The 19424-nt window shown below is 37.1% G+C and overlaps 6 protein-coding genes across 9 annotated transcripts; 3 read left to right on the forward strand and 3 right to left on the reverse strand.

Moving 5' to 3' along the window:
• Nucleotides 1-2212, forward strand: LOC115564306 (CUE domain-containing protein 1). Of its 3 annotated transcripts, none has more exons than XM_030388485.2 (2): nt 1-266; nt 377-2212. In XM_030388485.2, the coding sequence occupies exons 1-2, from the start codon at nt 102-104 to the stop codon at nt 1184-1186; spliced, it is 975 nt and encodes a 324-aa protein (XP_030244345.1). In that variant the 5' UTR covers nt 1-101; the 3' UTR covers nt 1187-2212. The 3 variants fall into 3 exon arrangements, with proteins under 3 accessions (XP_030244345.1, XP_030244346.1, XP_089115447.1); XM_030388486.2 differs by having other exon boundaries at nt 6-266; nt 425-2212; XM_089259321.1 differs by having other exon boundaries at nt 177-312.
• Nucleotides 2213-3346: 1134 nt separating this feature from the next.
• On the reverse strand, nt 3347-4012 carry Rap1 (RAS oncogene family member Rap1). Its single transcript, XM_030388487.2, has one exon. It carries the CDS (start codon nt 3952-3954, stop codon nt 3400-3402), a length of 555 nt encoding a protein of 184 aa, XP_030244347.1. The 5' UTR covers nt 3955-4012; the 3' UTR covers nt 3347-3399.
• A 216-nt stretch (nt 4013-4228) lies between these two features.
• HBS1 (translation elongation factor EF-1alpha (GTPase) HBS1) lies at nt 4229-7910 on the reverse strand. The gene is made up of 2 exons (XM_089259319.1): nt 5164-7910; nt 4229-4688 (listed from the first exon to the last, which is right to left on the reverse strand). The coding sequence occupies exon 1, from the start codon at nt 7715-7717 to the stop codon at nt 5702-5704; it is 2016 nt and encodes a 671-aa protein (XP_089115445.1). The 5' UTR covers nt 7718-7910; the 3' UTR covers nt 4229-4688; nt 5164-5701.
• A 176-nt stretch (nt 7911-8086) lies between these two features.
• Nucleotides 8087-11941, forward strand: LOC115564309 (transmembrane protein 134). The gene is made up of 2 exons (XM_030388490.2): nt 8087-8556; nt 9782-11941. The coding sequence occupies exons 1-2, from the start codon at nt 8378-8380 to the stop codon at nt 10128-10130; spliced, it is 528 nt and encodes a 175-aa protein (XP_030244350.1). The 5' UTR covers nt 8087-8377; the 3' UTR covers nt 10131-11941.
• A 300-nt stretch (nt 11942-12241) lies between these two features.
• LOC108650344 (uncharacterized) lies at nt 12242-14137 on the forward strand. The gene is made up of 2 exons (XM_030388484.2): nt 12242-12649; nt 12735-14137. Exons 1-2 carry the CDS (start codon nt 12592-12594, stop codon nt 14135-14137), a joined length of 1461 nt encoding a protein of 486 aa, XP_030244344.1. The 5' UTR covers nt 12242-12591.
• Nucleotides 14138-14146: 9 nt separating this feature from the next.
• On the reverse strand, nt 14147-19387 carry dre4 (SPT16 homolog, facilitates chromatin remodeling subunit dre4). 2 transcript variants are annotated; one of them, XM_030388481.2, is made up of 9 exons: nt 19164-19387; nt 18653-18916; nt 18293-18592; nt 17051-18231; nt 16120-16986; nt 15794-16062; nt 15593-15740; nt 15380-15484; nt 14147-14594 (listed from the first exon to the last, which is right to left on the reverse strand). In XM_030388481.2, the coding sequence occupies exons 1-9, from the start codon at nt 19230-19232 to the stop codon at nt 14438-14440; spliced, it is 3360 nt and encodes a 1119-aa protein (XP_030244341.1). In that variant the 5' UTR covers nt 19233-19387; the 3' UTR covers nt 14147-14437. The 2 variants fall into 2 exon arrangements, with proteins under 2 accessions (XP_030244341.1, XP_030244342.1); XM_030388482.2 differs by lacking the exon at nt 15380-15484 and having other exon boundaries at nt 19164-19386.
• Between the last annotated feature and the right edge of the window lie 37 nt (nt 19388-19424).

Genomic DNA, 19424 nt, shown 5'->3' on the forward strand with positions numbered 1-19424 from the left:
AATACCTGTAACGAGTAGTTATCGTATACACAGCTCTACTATCGGCTATTCAGCTGGAGCTATAAAAGGGGGAGGGGGCAATTAAAAATAAGAAAATCATCATGGCTACATCAACGCTGCAGCTGGAATTTTCACAAGCCATGGCTGACTTCAAAAAGATGTTCCCGGACATTGACCGTGAAGTAATAGAAGCTGTGCTGCGGGCTAATTTGGGTGCAGTGGATCAAACGATTGACCAACTACTCGCTATGTCAACTGACAACCAGGTACATATGTATGCCTATGTGCGTGCGTGAGAGAGTTTGTGCGTGTGTGCGTATGATTGCTTGTGTATACTAAGAGTCTACTAATTAACACTAACTGCATGTGTGATTAGAACGAAAAACTGCGCAATGAACTGGATGCTAATATCTCACCACAACAGAGTCTCATCAATCTCAGCGACACGGACAGAGAGGTGCGACGCAATCATCAGCAGCAAATAATTATCGATGCCATGGATAGCGGTCCAGAAAACACAGTTCCAGCCGTTACCCCGAATGCTGGACATACGCAATTACTGAGCACAACAGCAGCTTCGCCGAATCACAATACGGGCGCTTCGCCCAAACAACGTCCGATTGGAGCTTCAACTAAGATAAGTGGCAGCAACACCATTAATACGACCACCAAGCGCAACATCAGTCACACCGTTGGATTGTCCAACAACAGCAGGAATTGGAGTCCCCCTATATTAGGTGTTCTGCCACCTGGATTTCTGCGCGTGGCGCCCTCTGGCGGTCAGCAAGATTTCGAGTTGCCCGATGAACAGTTCGCCCTGATGCTACAGAATGAGGAGTTTATGAACCAGCTGCGATGGAATCAGGACTTTATGAGCGCACTGGAGAAGGAGCAGAGCGGCAAGGCTAAGGGCGAAGATGATGCGCCCTTCCAGGAGCGACTCAAGAACATGGGCAAAATGTCCCGTAAGAAGTTTCTACAAATGGCGCGTGTCTTCACTTGGCAGCGCAATAAAAAAGTAACAACAGCCAAGCAAATCGATTCGTTGCCGCTGCGTGAGGAGCATAGCGACGATGAGGATCATAATCAACAACAACAGCAGCAATCTCAACAACAACAGCAACAGTCACATCAGCAGCAACAAAGCCAGGTCCAATCCCAGGGTCAATTACAGCTGCGCAAATAGAGCTAAAGATAAAAAATTAGAAATCTCTAGGACTACATTGATTGTTATCTTATATATATGCTATATCGTATATTATTTCCATTGGGCCATAAGCGCTAGATCATCTTTACAACAGGCATACGTTAAATCGCACTCCAAATACATTTTACGTAGTAATCTTCATGCCAGAATCTAACGAAATCTAAAATCTTGCTCCAGTCGTTACGTATATTTAATATATATGATTCTAGTTTTAAATTTCGTGTAATAACCTAAAGTGCAATTCTCAGAAAAACAAATCCCCAGTGCAATATTATTTTTTCGACTATTATATATTATTATTGATTTGCGAATTTTCGTTGTTGCCAAATTAGCATAAATTAAGTTTTATTCGTATTTTTTAGCTGACAGTTCTTTAAACAAGAGCTTGATAATAGCTGGACTGATTCTTAATGTGTTAATTAAAAAATGTTCAAACAGCGCTGAAAGACTTTAAAAAAATATATAAATATGACAATTACTTATGTACAATTAGAGCCCTTGCAAAAATTCGAAAAAAAAAAACTAGTCATAAAAAACATAAAATTTATGTACAGTTGAAAAATATGCATTTGTGCTATACTATACCAAAAATCTCAAAATTTTAATAACAAAAGTAATTACATAATCATTAAATACTTGCTAGTCGGCTTCTATTGATGTATTAAAAAAAAAATAATACAAATAATAAATAAAATAAAAAATAAATTTCAGCGGTAATTGATGTCCATATCAAATTAATGATATTACACTGTATAACCCCATTACAATAGACATAATATATATGTTTAATATTATACTATAGTATAAATATATATCCATAGATATTTGGATGGTTATGCAAACATTTACAACTATTTGATTGTAATTTGTAATTGTACTTGTATTATAACTATATTATATTCATATTCCAAGAATAAAACACAGCAAAAAATATTTGAGAAATCAAAAGCAAAAATAATGATTCGAATGTATTATAAAAAACGCATTTTACATTTCTTACATGAATTTATTTAATTTTTGTTTTACTTTTAAATATTTTTGTTTATATATATATATATATATATATATATATATATATATATATATATATATATATATATATATATATATATATATATATATATATATTTTTTTTTTTTTTTTTTTTTTTTTTTTTTTTGTCATAAACGTAATACATTTATTGTGGATACACGTTGGATTTTCTTGTGTGTGTGTATATCTTATTTTAATTTGATGTTAGGGCATATTATTTATTTGTATCATTTTTTATTTTATTTTCATATATTTAGTTCGTCTTGGGATTTATATTTTATATAACATTTATTATAGTTCATGTGATTAGAACAGAATTTTAATTTTTCCTATCTTGAAACTGCAATCAAAAATGTAAGTTTTACATTAACGCTATATATATATATATATATATAGCTTTTTGATCATTGGATATTTATAAGTGTTTGCCATGAATGTTTGAATTTTTGTTTTTAATATTTTTATTTTATTAAATTTCACTTACACAGCAATTGATCATTTGTAAATTTGTTTTAAACTAATTACTAAGAATGGATTTTCTGTTTTGTTTGCAACATTTTGACATCTCATTTGCATACAATATTTTTAAAAAATATGTGATTTTTTTGTTAGGCATACAATCGAATTTAATTTTAGACATTTTAGCTTAAATTTGATTTTCAATTGAATTTTTTTTTTTGTTAAGAGCAACGATTTTGTGTATAGATAAGTTTTTGTTGTATACATGTATATTTATTGTAGCTTTATTTGTGTTAGAAATCGATATAAAGATTAAAATTAATAGAAAAATAAATACAAGTGTTTTTAGTTACGAATGCTTGTTCCTTAATTTATTGTTTGTTTAAAAGAAAATCGTCTCAAAAAGAATTACATATGTTTTTTTATTATAATAACTGTTTGTTAATCAGCAAAATATAGTATATAGTTATAATAACAATAGAATGTGGTAATTATTACAAAATCTTTGCACAGTTAAAAACATTGTCAGTTTAATCCGCTTTTCCTTATAATTTTTATATATTGGTTATTGCAATTTTGACTTTCTAAATTTTTTGTGGGAATTGTTTGTTGTTTAAATATTTACTTATTACTCGTTACCCATTTTGCTTTCATATTTTTTGTTATTTTTATTTATTTATTTTTTTTTTTTTTTGGAAGTCTTATAGCAGAACACATAGGGACTTTTTCGGTTTTTTTTGTTTCTTTTCGGGAGACTTCTTATTTATCTGCCGGACCAAATCGTAGAAAATATCATTCACATTTACTTTGGCTTTGGCTGACGTCTCCATAAACGCGCAATTGAATTGATTGGCCAAACTTTTGCCCAAATCCTTACCCACGACACGTTCTTCCTCCAAATCGCATTTATTGCCAACCAATACCATCGGTACATCATCAGTATCCTTCACGCGTAGAATTTGCTCTCGCAGATCCTGTAGATCATTGAATGTCGATTGTGCCGTTATAGAATAGACGAGTACAAAGCCTTGTCCATTCTTCATATAAAGATCTCGCATCGCTGTAAACTGTTCCGTGCCTGCGGTATCTAAAATTTCTAGCATACATTGCTGGCCATCTACTTCAACTTGCTTGCGATAGCTGTCCTCAATTGTGGGATCATATTTTTCAACAAAAATGCATTGCACAAATTGTACGGTTAATGCGGATTTTCCAACGCCGCCGCTGCCCAAAACAACAATTTTATATTCACGCATTGTGTTTTTGTGTTTTTAAACTATTAATATATACTATATATATAAATACTATATATATATATATATATATATATATATATATATATATATATATATATATATCTATAGATATATATATATATATATATATATATTTGTACGTATGTATATTAGGGTGCTAGGGGTTTACTATAACCCAGGCGCTGTTACTTTCTGGCGTAGGTGGGTTACGAGGTGGTTCGGTTCAGCTGTTATTATTATTGTTGTTGCTTATGTGTATAGTTCTGTTTTCCTCTCTCTGTTACTCTGATTAACGTATATATGTATATAACTTGTTTTTTAGGCGTTGTTCGACGATTGCTTTTGAGTTGCAGGTGCAGTTATTGCTGAAAGCAGTTGTTTTTATTGTTGTTGCTGCTGTTACTATTCTTTGTTATTGCTGATAACCTTTGTGCCATCAAAGAACTCTAGCTGTATGAAAGTTATCTCTTCTCTTCCTCTCTCCTTCTTTCGTATGTTTAATCTGCTCAGGTAGCAAAGGTGCGTTCTTTTCTTTTTGATTTCGTCCAATTGTTGCTTTGGATAAATATTACTGTAGCACTAGCCTCTATCGTTGCTTCTTCTGCGAAGCTGACTACGACAACAACTTCCGTTTTACTACAGAAAATTCTTCTGCTATCTGCGGTTGGCGTTGCTGTTGCTGTGCAACAATGTTTGCAGAGTACTCAGTGTGCGTATGTGTTTGTTTGTATGCACTGTGGAATGTAAGAGAACAATAGTTGTGTTTTAAAATAAATTGCAGTATTAATTCGTTTTGTTTTTTTTTTTTAGTATATGGTATGCTAGTGCTTGCTTTTCGGAATGTACTGCACACTTCATTCGTTTCGTTTCATTCCTTTTTTATAATGAACCCGAAATGTTCTCCTCGCTCACTCAGTGAAATTACCCTCAACATTTTAATGATTCATTTTCAGAGTTGTCGAGCGGCTATGATGGAGACTGTTAAGCCCCTAGCAATTCGCACACTTGTAGCATGCAAATCAATTTTCGTTTTTGTTCAATAAAAAAAAAACACCTTTAATATATACAGCACAATATTGAGAACTGCACACAGAACATGCTCCATAAATTATTTTATTGGAGCACACACACACTTTTTTAATGGGACAGGGGAGGAAACGGCAATCACCCGCATGTCAGGCACACGGCAACTCTACTCGGGAGTTTTACCTTGTTAGCGCTGCGCACAAAGAAGCTCTGCGTTGCTGTCTATGCAGATTTCACACGATTTCCGATTTATTACACCGATATGTGTATGCGCGTGTAAGATACTGTGCTACTACTCGGGAAACGTGCAACTTTTTTTTATTGATAGCGATTTTAATTATAAGGCAAACAGATAACTCTTTTTCGGCTTAGCGCTTCTGCTAGCTTGCTCGCTCGCACGCTTGTAAGTGATTCATTTTAGACGTTGCCATTCTCCGCGGCACACGGGACGAGTGGCAGCACTAACCGATAAATTTATCTAAAAATGGCAACATTGACGACTTTTTTTGTTTCAAACTTGATTTTATATCTAAGCATGTATATTAAAGTTTAAAGAAAATTTGGTTTATTTTATTCAATTAAGCTATTCCATAAGTTTCACAAGTTGATAAAAGTAATCAAAATAATAGGTATCAGCTTATGGGGCTTTATAAGCTTAGCTTTTATTTACAACAAATAATAAAACTAAAATTTTGTATTGAATGAAATAAATAGGAAGCACTCAGCGAATTTTAGTAACCATTCCAGCAGCTATCGTAACGCCTGCAACGCGCAACATAACGCGTCCAAGTTCTTTATAATCGGAATATCTTTCAATACAAATCGCACGCGAGGTCTCCAATTCGACCAGAGCACACGAATTCTGTCCGAGACAACGAGGCTTCTTCTTGACCACTTCGCCGGTACTTTTGTGAATGGATGCCGTCAGCTTGCAGACAACAGCCGGCTCGATCAGTGATTGATGATGGAGCAGCACCGGATATCCCATTGTAATGGGCACTTTGACATTGAATACGATTATACGACATTGAAATCGGGTGGTCACAGGTATTGGCATTTGTGGATCACATATAATACAGCCCACGGTAATGTTGCTCATATCAACGCCGCCTAGCGTTACGGAGATCTGATCGCCGGCAAAGGCACTGGTCTGAGTTAGGTCATCGATACTCAGGGATTTGACCTGTGCCTGCTCTCGGCTAGCACCTACGAGCACTTTATCGTTGACACAGAGTGCACCTGTCTCAATGCGACCCGAAATACAAAAACCAGATCCTGTACCTTTATATATATCCGTTACGGACATCCTAAATGGCCGATCAACCGCGCGTTCGGGTACCTTAAAGTGTTCAATAACATCCAGAAGATGCGGTCCATCGTACCACGCTTTTAGCCCTGGCTCTTGAGCAGTTTTTGTGAGATTTTCGCCCGTTAAACCAGAACAAGGTGTAAAACTGACATCAGATTCCTTGAACCCAGCTTGTTTTAGAAAGGATTTTAGTTTATGAACGATCTCTAGAAAACGCTCCTTGGACCAGCCCACTGTATCTAACTTATTGATTACCACGCCCAGCTGATTAACACCCAATGAGCGAACAAGTATAGCATGCTCCCGGGTCTGTCCGCCCAATTCAAATCCAGATTCAAATTCACCACGTGTCGCATCAACAACAAGCAGCGCCACATCCGCTTGCGTTGCTCCTGATATCATGTTGGGTATAAAATCTTTGTGCCCAGGCGCATCCAGTAGCGTCACAATTTTTGTTTTTGTCTCTATGCGTGACTGGCCCACATCCATAGTTATGCCACGGGCACGTTCTTCGCCTGTTTCGTCTAGTACCCAGGCGTACATGAAGCTCTGCTTACCCAGTTTCTTTGACTCCTGCTCGTGTTTGTGCATTAATCTCTGTGAAACGTTGCCCGTGTCGTAAAGTAAGTGGCCCATCAGAGTGCTTTTGCCTGCGTCAACGTGTCCAATAACAATCATATGTATTTGACTTTTTTGCGAGGAGCGCTCCTGCTCGTACAACTGCTGTATATTGCGCTGTGCCTGATCCTTGGAAACTTTGAATATGGCATTAGTATTGCGTCCTGCCTCGTCACCTCCTTCGGTAGGCGTATTCCGCCCAGATAAATTTGGTGACGCTGGCGCTTTAGGTGAGGCGATGTCAAAACCACGTCTGGTTTCCTTCACTGTAGAGAGCGTAATCTTCGTGGGCGTAGGCTTAGACGTGGTTACAGTTTTTGCAGCTGGCGTCGTATTCAGTTTAAACTTTTCCGAACGTTTGCCCTTGTCTTTTTTGTTTGTTTCCTCGTTTAGTATTTCATCGAGTATTTTCTGTATGTCGTAGTCGAAACGCATAGAAGTCTCAACAATGCGGCGTTCAGAGACCGCATCGCCCACCACACTTCTCACTTCATCCACACAGGAACTCAGCTTCGCCTGCGCTGTATCATCCAGTTCCGGCATTTGAAAATTTTCAGAATCTCTGCGAGATTTTTGATACACCTCATCCTCCTCGTCGTCGTCATCTTCGTTATCCTCTGCTTCCTCCTGAATATTCTTGTTCTTATTTATAAAAGCTGACATACTGTGTTGTCCACGAGTCCGGTCAAAAAGCCACTGCTGATCCGTGGGCGAAACGCAATCGTCGTCAACAGAATGGCCATAGACGTCATCGTAACCATCGTACTCGTCGTTGTAGTCCATTCCGCGCACAATTCTGTGTCGTGACATCTTGAACTTTGTTTACAAAATTCAGTTAAATTTCACAATTATTGAAAAAGAAAGTAAAGTAGAATTTCGTTGAATTGCAGAACTTTAAGCACTGGAGTGGCACTGCCTAATGTAATGGAGCTACCATATTTTTTTTAGTAAGCTATCTGGCAGCACAAATTTAAGTTCTGTAGCAAGATATCTAGTAACAGTAAAGCAATTGTTACTTGTGTTTCACTGTGAATGGATTATATTTGTATTATTATTTTTTATAAAACATATGGATACTATATCTAAGTATATTTACATGACGTTTGGATTGGACTGAGTAACAGTATCGACTTAACGTTGCGCTGCTCGTGATTACGTGACTGATATATTTAGCGATACTTCTGTTATTCCATGTTTTGCGCATCACTAGACTAACCACTTTTCTCCTCCCTAAACATTATCTTTTGTGTCTCGAAAATATTAAGAAAAACACTGAAAACTGTTGCGAAGTAACCAAAAATAAAAAATTTAATAACTCGCGCTTCACTGTGCCGAAAAATGCAGTCGACGCAGTAGTAAGTGCTCGTTCTTCGAGTTTTCAGTTAATTGTGAACAAATCGAAGACCTAATTATATTTATGTACAATAACAACAAAGACTAAAGAAAACAACAGCAGCAAGTAGAAACAGTATGTACAACAACGGTGCGCGGGGCTTCTCCATACATGACGCATTCGAGGAAGAGGAAGAGGAGGCGATACGTGTTTATGGCTCCACAGTGATATCTACGCCAATGCGCGGCGGCATTAGTGGCAGTGCTAAACAAGGTCGCTCCACCGAAGATGTATCCATACGCATACAGGATCCAAAGTAAGTACGAAACGAGTTCCCCCCGCCGCTGCAACTGGTAATAATGGGACTGATTTTAGTTCTGAGTGGGTAGCAGTTACTTGACAGTTGTTAAAGCCATTTGCCAATGTCGTTCCAAACACCCTTTACAATAAGTAATCTTTCATCTTGTATATGCATATGTATGTAGACAATTTAAAATTTAAAAACTTTTTATTGGACACTGTACAGGAAAAGATCTGTTGACTCTTTGTATATTCTATGTACACAAATCCTTCTATGTAAGCACGACGATTTTCTAGGTAACTTTTCGTAGTTTACTTTTGACACTCTATCACTTCGCAAGCAGTTGGAACTGAAATTTTTATTATTGCTGACAAAGAATCACTTTAAAGTACGGATTTATATTACCATACAATCATCAAAATTATATAACATAATTTTATGTTTTTAAGCACCTGTTTTCCAAAGACTACAAAGCTTCTACCGTTGCCTCTTAAGGATGTCACATGCTACTTTCCGCTTTCTTGTCGGAAGCACTCGCAGTTTTCAATAACATTTCAAGATATATGTGTGTGTAACTATGGGTGTACGCTAAATAAAGCGCATGCGTGCTTCATTCATATAACTAATATTTACAATTTGTTGCTGCTCTTCTATAGCCACTTTTGCATTAGTCGTCCATTATGTATGCGCCGCGTTTTAAGGCAAGTAGCTTAAACCGTTCTTAATTATGGAGATTATGGCAGACAATATTAATGATGATAATGACAATTGTAAAATTCATTTTTGAATTTATCTTGAATTTTTTTATTTTATGCACGACATCCTACACCAAGATTTTAGTCTGGCCTTCGGTCGCGGTCGAAGCAACGAGCTGCACTTGTTCGATTTCATTGCTGTTGAGTAACATTAATATACATATGCACAGTTTTATTATCAGTACAGTGAAACCACCACTTGAAGGATGAACGGTTATCTGTGACGAAAATGAATGATTTCGAGCACCTTAAAGGCATTTGTCCTCTTTTTTTACGAACACGGCCAAAAATATGTATGAATGCAAAATAATGGCTCATAAGCGGGTAGAATATGACACAATGCAGAAAATGACTAACCTGAGCTTCTACTGTACATAAATGCATATCCAAATATGCAATATCAGACTTTTTGTAGGCTCTCTAAGATGCAAAATAAATTTAAACTCGATTTATCCTTTTTATTTGCTTTGGTCCTCAATTTTCAGGGGCTACAAGTATGCCGAAGACACAACGTCGCGTGACAGTGATTCCCTAATACAGGAATATGGCAATCTGCCCACAGAAGAAACGAACACATACTGCTGGCGGCATCCAAAGGTGCGCGAAAATTGGCGAACTGTCCTAGCTGCCTTTACGTTGCTCGTTGTGGGCACTGGGTTATTTGTAATGGGCACCTTTGCCATCGCTGATCCACACAATACATCACAGGGTGTTGTATTTTTTGTTGCTGGACTCATTTGCTTTATACCAGGCGCATATCATGTTGTCTACATATGGCTGGCGGCTAAAGGATATCGAGGGTTTGATTTTTATCACTTACCCTTGTTTACATAGAGTCAGTCAGAATGTAATGAATAAATTTATGTTGCATTGGTTGATCCAATTTGAATCGGCAAAGAGGCACCGGACACCCTTCTACATATGTATAAACAATTTATTTTATATTTGTGTAATTAACTCAATATGTCATATATTTTATGTATGTTCTCAACAACTTGCAATAGATAAACTCAAACCTAAAAAAAAAAACGCGAAAAAATCCCAAAATCGAATCGTAGCCTTAATTACAAAAAATATTTTGTTATACTCAAAATAAAAATGTTTGGTATACCCTCAAAGTGTAAAAGATACGTATAAAAACACTAATACACACAGACCCATTAGAAACTTATTTAAAATAACCTCAAAAACGAAAGACTTTGTATGTTGAGCCCGAGTTAGTGTTAACAAACTATGTAAGCTGTAATTTACTAAAATTGAATTGCACAAAAGAAAATAATTGCAAAGTAAATCGTTGCGCTAACGATCTAACGGTAAATGATTTTTCAAACACGAATCTATATATTATTATATATACTATTATATATATATTATAAAGTAAGTTACATTATATATATATATATATATATATAATGTAACTTACTTTGTATAATCATTCAGAGAGTACAGTGCATTGGTCATTTAACTAAAAACTGTCCTCAGAATTAAAAAAAAAAAAATAAAATCAAACAAACCTTTAAACCAAAAGAAATTTATTAGTAATGTAAGTGAGCAGCAATATATATAAGCTATACAGTTAATGCATCAATCTTCTAACCTAAACCAATTCTACCCGTCCTTTAATGAAATTATATACATAACTTACTAACAAAAACACACACTCATCAGACATCACATAATAGTGAGACAAACGTTTTTTTTTTTTTTTATAAATTTCTTATTACATTTCGCCGTTTACTTTTTAATGCTCTAATTTTTAAGTATGTTAAATACGGTTGTAAAAAAACTGAAAAATTTTATATATAAAAAGAATTATTCTTTTCAATTATATACGAAATTTTTACGTTTACTATAAGAGTAAGCAAATTTGTTTGATTTTTTTTTCAAATATTGTTGGGTTTTAATTATAATGCATATTAAAATATATTTCTAATTTTTTTTTAAATTTTATAATTTGTTTTATTTTCTGTTGAGAAAGTTATCTATTGTATTCATTCCTGCTTTATTTCTGTATTAGGGAGTATGAAGTACGTTTAATGCTTTTTTGAATACCCTAATACTATAGCTATATTTTATAGACCTGACAAAACTTTATGCTTAACAAAATTTTCTCAATTTATTTAGTTCGCATTTGAAAACTTTTTAATTAACAAGATAAAGATCAAGATCTTTAAAAGCGTTTTCATTTTTGTATTGGCCTTTTGCGTTTATCTTAACTACATGTGATAATTTGTGGGCGTGAGTGTGCGTGAATAGATATTTTATTTATATTATTTATCATTTTGTGGCCATCTTTGTTGAGTTTATGAATTTTAATTTCATACATACATAAATACATACATAAATGTTGTGGATAATACTACAGTAAACTGTGTTGTATAGTTTTTTTTTGTTTTTTTTTTTGTATAGATTTAGTTAGTAGCAGTTGAAAAGAATAATGACAAATCAAATACATTGGCTCGTATATGTTGCTCAATATACTGCAAGAAAATCAGATAAGTCAGGTGTATTTTTGTAGTTTATGTTTTATATTAGAGGTTGCTCGACTTTGAATTTGACTTTAATGATTAACTATTAGGCTTTAAATGTGGTTAACTAAGTAAACCCTAATGAAATAAAGTGCATGATATTACCAGTCAGACGAATCTGTTATTATGATACCTTGTCCTTCATTAATTATGCGTGAAGGGTATATTAGAAGTGAAATAATTTGAAGCTAATCAATAAAAATATCTATAATTCATATGGTACTACCACTAGTAAATGGATATTCAAAATATCTTAGACTCGATGTTCAGATTAAGTGCTACATCTGGATGTCCTCTTAAAGAGTATATCACCATCTAACATCTGGTAACTCAATATGATTTAGGAAGTCTTAAGGATTGCTTATTTCATATATTTCAACCTGGTTCCGAACAAGCATATATGTATGTAATTTTTAGCTTCATTCAGCAAGTGACATTATGTGGCCTGTTCTAGAGTATTGCCAGTTGAGTAAACCTAGGGTTCCACCAAGACAAGTTTTCACCAGGTATCGACCAAACAGCGCTAGCCGCCGCTATAATAAGCTGGTCTAGTCGGGGCCTGGCAACAGCAATAGAGATATTCATAAACATATCCTCAGCAGGAGGTGTAGACAAGGTATCTAGTGTTTTACGTCTTAATGGGTTCTTGGCTCATATTCTGCATGTAAAAGCGTTGAATAGCACGAAATGGAAAATTTTAGCGTCTTAAGCACATAAATCTAAACTAAAAATAATCCACGCAATCGACTTGCGAAAATTCATATCGAATGCAGCCAGAGATGTATGATCCGGAGGCAGAGTCGGATGACGATTGCGACGTTTACTGTAAGTAGCAAAACAGTCGACTTAATTCGTAAAACAGAGTTGAGTTGAGCACTAATAATGCCGCTTATGTTGGATTATTATGCAGTCCTGAAGCCGGTGAACGAGTATAACATTGTGGACAAGATTAAGGAGGCCAACAAGCAGCTGTTTGCGCTGTACGAAGATGATAATGTCGGTCAGCTAAGTGGCAACATTGTCAGCAACCGTAAGGTAACCTTTGCAGTTAATCTAGAAAATTACGAACCCGTACAGCAACAGTCAAACCAGGAAGGACAGTTTAGTCCGCCCTCTGAGCTGTTGCGGCAGTTGGCGCAGCTGAAGCTTCAAACCGAACATGAGCGTTTTGCGCCGATTGAGGAGGAGCCAAAAAGGGAACTAGCGAAGGTGGATATGCAGCAGGATTCAGCGAAGCCAGATTTGGAGGAGGAAATATGCGAGGAAATTTTAGATCTTACTGAAGTAGAAAACATCCACAGTCAAAGTAAACAATTTGCATCAGCTGCTCTGCCTGCCAGCATGGACTACGAGGACGATGACTTCCCAGGCGTGGATGAGAATGATTTGACGGCTGCTACCGAGACGCTTGCAACAGACACACAAAAACTCCGCGTAACACGTCAGAACACATTCGATTTGAATAATGAACATATGGAAGAGGAGTCGGATCAGAGGAGTTTAACCAATTTACTAACTGAGTCTGATTGCGAGGAAGATGAGCGCGTTGTGAACGAGGCGCGCATCAAGCTACGACAAGCATACAAAAGTTTGTATAAGACACTAGATGTTCGAGGGCAGGATCAGATTAGTCGTCTAACTGGAACCGACAATATACATGAGGATGTAGAAGATGATGACCTCTCCGTTATTGTGGCCAGTTATATACCCGAAGATTTTGAGCTGGACGAACACAGCGTCTATTACAAAAAAGAAGACGGCGCAGAGCAAAACTCGAGCACCCGTACAAACACCAAGACATTCTTTAATGCCCGCCGCTTTAGTTTTCGCCGTCGCTCCAGAGCCACACCGATAGCAACATCTACAGTTGCAAACGTGCCGGATATTAAGATGAACTATAAGATTTGTTGTGAGCATCGTCATGCACTGCAGAAAGAGAAGCTACCTCGTTACACAGGCTATATGTCCGAGTATGGGCTTAGTGAAAGGCAGCTGCAGCAACGTGAGCAACAGCTGCGACGAAAGCAACGCTTTGCCATGGAACAGACGCTGAATCGAAACGAACATGAGCTTAAGAAAATGCAAGATAATGAGCGCGCGTTCACAACATGGCTCAAGAACAAAATGCGCTATCCCATTAATAAGACACGAAACATGTTTGATGCAACTCGCAGACGAGGAACTGTAGCAGCTGCGACCAGTCCAAATACCCTCCCAAAACGAGAGCCAGAGCAGGAGCTACGCTTGAGTCGCAGAAGTGACAGTCATGAGGTGCATGCTTATCGTCATCTCTTGGGAAGCTGGAACAAATAACGCTACGATATAGACAAATCCATATACGCATTATAATTATTTAATTTGTATTACAATTTTTATAAATGATGCAATAGACGCAGAAGAGAAGTTTGCGGTGAAATAAGTTAACAATTAAATACAGTAAGGTGTATAAAACGGACACAGTATATTGGAAAAGAATGTGAGGGGAGTGGCAGGTGTCTCCAAATATGTATAAAATGTATTTGTTTTGGGCTGTTTTGAGTGCTTGTGTCTAGTGTGTAATTGTATATGTGAGTAGTTCCTGTTTATCTCAACTACTGCCGATGGTGTGTTAAGTTAACGTCGTGATTTCTTCGATTTGTGGCCATTGTCTCGACTGTCCTCACGAGAACGTTTGCGATCCTTATCCTTGCTGCTATTTTTATGCCCCGACGATGAGGAGGAATGATGTTTGTCCCGATTATGATATTTATCCTTAGACGATTTCGATGGGCTTTGAAAAGAGAGTAATCAAATTATTTACAAGTTAAATCGATTGATTTCGGTAGTTGAGCAGACTGCATGAGGTAAAATTTTGAATAGAGTTTTGCATAGTTCATAAAGTAGATTTTTTATTGTGTGAAGAAAAGCAATTGTATTGCGCGATCTACCTAAAAGAATCAAACTTGGCCCCTAATTAAAGAACGGCGCTTTAAAGAAGGTTCATAAATTCCTATTTATTATCCAAAAACAATATTTTCTATTAACAGGAAGTAATATGCATATATACACCCTTGGAAGCTTCGAATATTTAATAGGTAATACTTATATTTGTATTTAATAACTTCTTTAAATATATGATTGCTATTGTCTAATTAATCATATCACACGATTATATCTTATAGTTTTGAAACCAATTTTCGTCTAAGATAAAGAAAATTTCAAGATTTTTTCCTCCAATTTTTTATTTCTAATCTAACCATATGCATTTACCACTAATAGTCTCTACATCTATCTTCAAAATACATTATATAAAAAACATAAGAAGCCAATCGTATTTAGAAAGTTGTCAGAAACCCCTTTTAGTTGGTTTAAGCTTAAACAGCTATAAACATGAAATATACTCTGAACTACTTCATAAATTGAAAAAAAAAAAAATAATAATTAAATTTGAAGCCAATTGCGTATGATCTTTGTTAGATCGAATAATTAAATTGAAGAGTGTTTTAAAAATGTTGTGCGTAAAATGTATGTGTATGTAAATGCGTGTGGCGTGCGTGTGTGAATACGTTAACAAACCTAGATGAGCTGCCATGTTTGGAGCTGGAGGATTTTAAATGTGAGGAGGAATTCGACTTATGCTTTTTACTGTTCGACGATCGCTGCTCCTCGCGCTCGCGACGACTGGTTTTGCATGAACAAGTATAGTATTTAAACAAATTAGAGAAGAGAGAGGATTTAAAAAAAAATAGTATATATATGAAAATTTGATGTTCTTGGAGCTGAGCTTACCTGTGCTTCGAGCTTTTGCCATGTTTCTTTGCATCGAATTTTCCGTTCCTTTTATCATCGGTGTTGTAATCATTGTTGCGATCTTCTTCTGCGGCCTCACGCTCCAAGTCTGACCAATCCTTACCAGATTCTTCATCGGAGCCCAGCTCTGCAATTTGAGTATATGTAAATGAAATTCAATAAGTCACTTAATTAATATACCATCACTATCATCGCTTTCATCCTCTGAGGCTTCCGAGTACTCGGAATCATCTTCATCGGTTTCATCGTCCGATTCAGCGTCTGTTGGATTATACGCTTCATCCTCTTCTGATTCAGCTGATTCGTTTTCATCCTCGCTGCCTGATTCGGGATCCAGAAATGTCCAGCCTCCTTGTTCGAAAAATCCTTCAGGATCATCTGTAATGGTCTTCATAATCTTCTGCCAGTTGAGCGATTGCACGCCTTCCGAGTACCGTATGTCGCAAGAGCTATAAGTACAATAGGTGGGGTAAAAGATTTGTAAAGTAAACTTAGGCATTACTTACTTCAACCATTCCTTGACGTGATCTAGCATATTCATAGGTATTGCATTCACCATGGCTACCTTTTTGTTATACTCCTTGAACACAAAGATCATGTCAAAGTTACGTAAATGGAACTGAACGCGCTCAAAATGCACCAGCTCCACATCGTCCAAAGTGATTACAAATGGTGGCCATTCAGTAAGATTAACCAGCGACCCAGATGTTGGCTGCAGTGTAACAGTGCTGCGGAAAGGCGCACCAGGGAAACCCAATTCACGGAACGGCGTATCGAATTCGACTTGTGCCTTGGTCATCGCCTCAACCTTTTCGCAAAAGCTCTTGAACGCTGTTTTCAGCTTGTGACGGAGCTCACGTTCGGCTTGTTCGGCAGCCAAATCGTCACGATCGTGCATATGTTGATGCTTTCCCAAATCTGTGGTAATTTCTCCAACCTCCGTATAAAACTGTACATCCACATGTTTTTTTTTGCCAAACATAATTGCATATTTCAAATGAAAATGAAGCAGTATAATCATTTCACCATCGCAAGGCTGAAAAAAGGCGCTCTTTATGTTATTGTAGAGAATGTCCACCTTATCACCGCGCACGGAGATGTAGCGAAATCCATTAGTATGTGCCTCTAAGCTGCCCGTCATACGCTTCGTTACAATATTGGGTCGAATGTACAAGTCCTTTAACTTAGGATTGCCCTTGTTTTGTGACAAAATAAGTGTATCTTGTTTAACCAAATCCTCTTTTTCACGCTCCTCAGCCTCCCGAGTTTTAAAACGTTTCTGCACTTCCTTAATCAAACGGAATGCGTTGTTCAGATTGGCAGATGGAGCTGCTACTTCTCCATGCTCTTTCACGTTTGAGCTGCGATAGGTGCTACAATTGAAAATACAATGTATATAATTAACTGATGCACAAAGAGAGTACGTTTTCTACATACACTTCCTTGACAAAGGTCGCCTCTGGTTGTGGATAGAGTCCGCCTTCGTTACGTCCCATTGTGGCGCCAGGATGGAAAAAATTTATTCGCAGATACGTATACTCACCCTCCACAGACTGAGATATATTCTTGATTGTGGATATATGAAAAGGCACCTGAATGCCAAACACTGGCATTATGACTGTCTCATATTTTTTGTCCACATACAATTTTAGCTCCTTAACTTCGGGTTCACGAGGTATTTGGCTCATGGACTTGTAGGATACTGTGTTCTTGCGCACTTTCTCCACTTCTTTGGAATTGCCCTGCTTGGCTAAACGTTCCCGTGCGCGTTCGTTGAGCTGCTGAGCTAGTTCACGTTGGTGTTCCTTGCGCTTCTCCTCGGTGTTGATCTCATTTCGTAGCTTGGACTCGAGCACAGCATTGCGCTTGCTGCGACCTAATATTTCGGTACCCTGATCTGCCTTAGCGGCCTTCTTATCATCCGTATCTTCCTCTTCGTCGTCATCATCCTTTATGAAAATGCCCACATTCTTGATTTTTTTTTTTGAGGGGGTCATTACACTGGCTGGACCCTGATCTCCCACTAGCACAGTGTCACCTATGAACAACGCATAGGTTTTTCCTTCCTTATCGGTGGCATCGGGATTGGATAAATTCGAAATACCCACGTGCAGATTGAAGACCATGTTCTTTTTGATAAGCGCTTGACACTTCGGACCAATTACGATTGAGTTCTCACGGAATTCCAGACCCATGGCAAATCCAAAGCTTTTAGTTAGATTCTCAACCATATTCGGCTTTTCCTTTTTTACATAGGCAAGTGTCTTATCGTATACCTCACAGAGCTTAGCGTCGGGGATAAGTAGTTTGAGTATCTCCTCTTGTACATTTACCAGAAACGTGTAATTCTCCTGCATCGCCTCTGTGGGGTTAACCAAAAACGTGCGCGAAATATTGGAGCAATAGGATTTGTAGCGCGCGCCCAGCGAGCACACAATCACTCCAAAATGCAAATGATTTTTATCAGCAGCTGCCGAAAATTTTAAGCTATAAGCGCCACCAGATTGAATAATTGGAGGATACGCCATGTCAAGCAGTCGTGGATCTAAGCCGCTTGTGTATTTTTTGTCAGCTATAGCTGCTTCGCAGCCGTCCGCCAGCTTTGTGTGCTTAACTTTCTGCAAATAATAAATATGAATTATATACTGTTGGTTGAAATTTGGTAGAGCTAAAATATACCCTATCCGAATCGATGATGTCCATTATTTCATCTTTAAGATACTTGTTGAATATTTCCATGGAAACCAGCGATGCTTTACGTATATTGTTGATCTCCGACTCGTCTTTGGGGCACATTAAGTAAGCAATTATAGTACTAATGTCGACATGCTCAAACTTGGCAGCAGTCAAAAACTTCTTCCAGGATTCGCTGAATTCTCCAGGAAAAGCATCCTTAGTGAAAACACCCAAACGTTTGCCCTTCTTCGACTTCTGCATGGCTGTAATTAGTTTTTCAAAGTTGGCCTGATCCTTGTCGTTCTATTGAGAAAAATTTTAATAAGAATTCTAGATAGTAAAAGGCTTACATGCAAGACTTACACGATCCCGCACGAGTAGCTTGATCTCGGGTACACCTTCTTCACTGATATTTTGTGCCTGCTTAAGGAACTCAATTTTCTTTTTGCTTGTCAGAAAGTATATAGCGTCTGATGCAAAAACTGAAATTGTGTCGGTTAGCTCATAGCCAAGCAGCCAAAGCTGCAATGCCATGGACTTTGAATAGATTACATCCTCATCGACACCAACTACGCTCATGATGCAGTCTAAATTGCTGAGCACATTGTCGTGTCCAGCGCTGGGCGTCTGTTGAATAAATTTGAAAATTTTGTATTATAAAGAAGATAAAAATCATGCGTTCTAACCTAAATTGTTTTGTTTTCTTTTTTGCCAGATATGACAAACAATTTCGCAATATTTTGAAGCCCTATTTTATTATGGCGTCATTTCGTTACTTATCGGGCACCGCAATCCCCGTGGACACGAAAATCTTAATAAACATTTAAGAAGTGTGTGCCCGGCAGGCAGAGAAACAGAGAGTGAGATTCCTTACCTTCCATTCTGTATATAGCCGTTTAATTCGACGAACAAATGATTCTTTATCTATGACAAAGCTCGACATTTTGTTAGTCAAAACTTAATGCGTTGATAATATGTTAGCCGTCTTACTTAAGAATTAAACACATTTATAGCGTAAATTCCGCCAGACAAACGATTTGCAAAAAAAAAATGCGCGGCGGCCAACGCGTGGACATTCACGTGTTAACGAAAAGCACAACATATTATCGAATATCTTATTGATATCGATAAGAGC

This window comes from Drosophila navojoa, chromosome 4 (assembly GCF_054131105.1).
Source record: "Drosophila navojoa isolate 15081-1374.11 chromosome 4, UAZ_NAV_1.0, whole genome shotgun sequence".
Classification (NCBI taxonomy): Eukaryota; Metazoa; Arthropoda; class Insecta; order Diptera; family Drosophilidae; genus Drosophila; species Drosophila navojoa.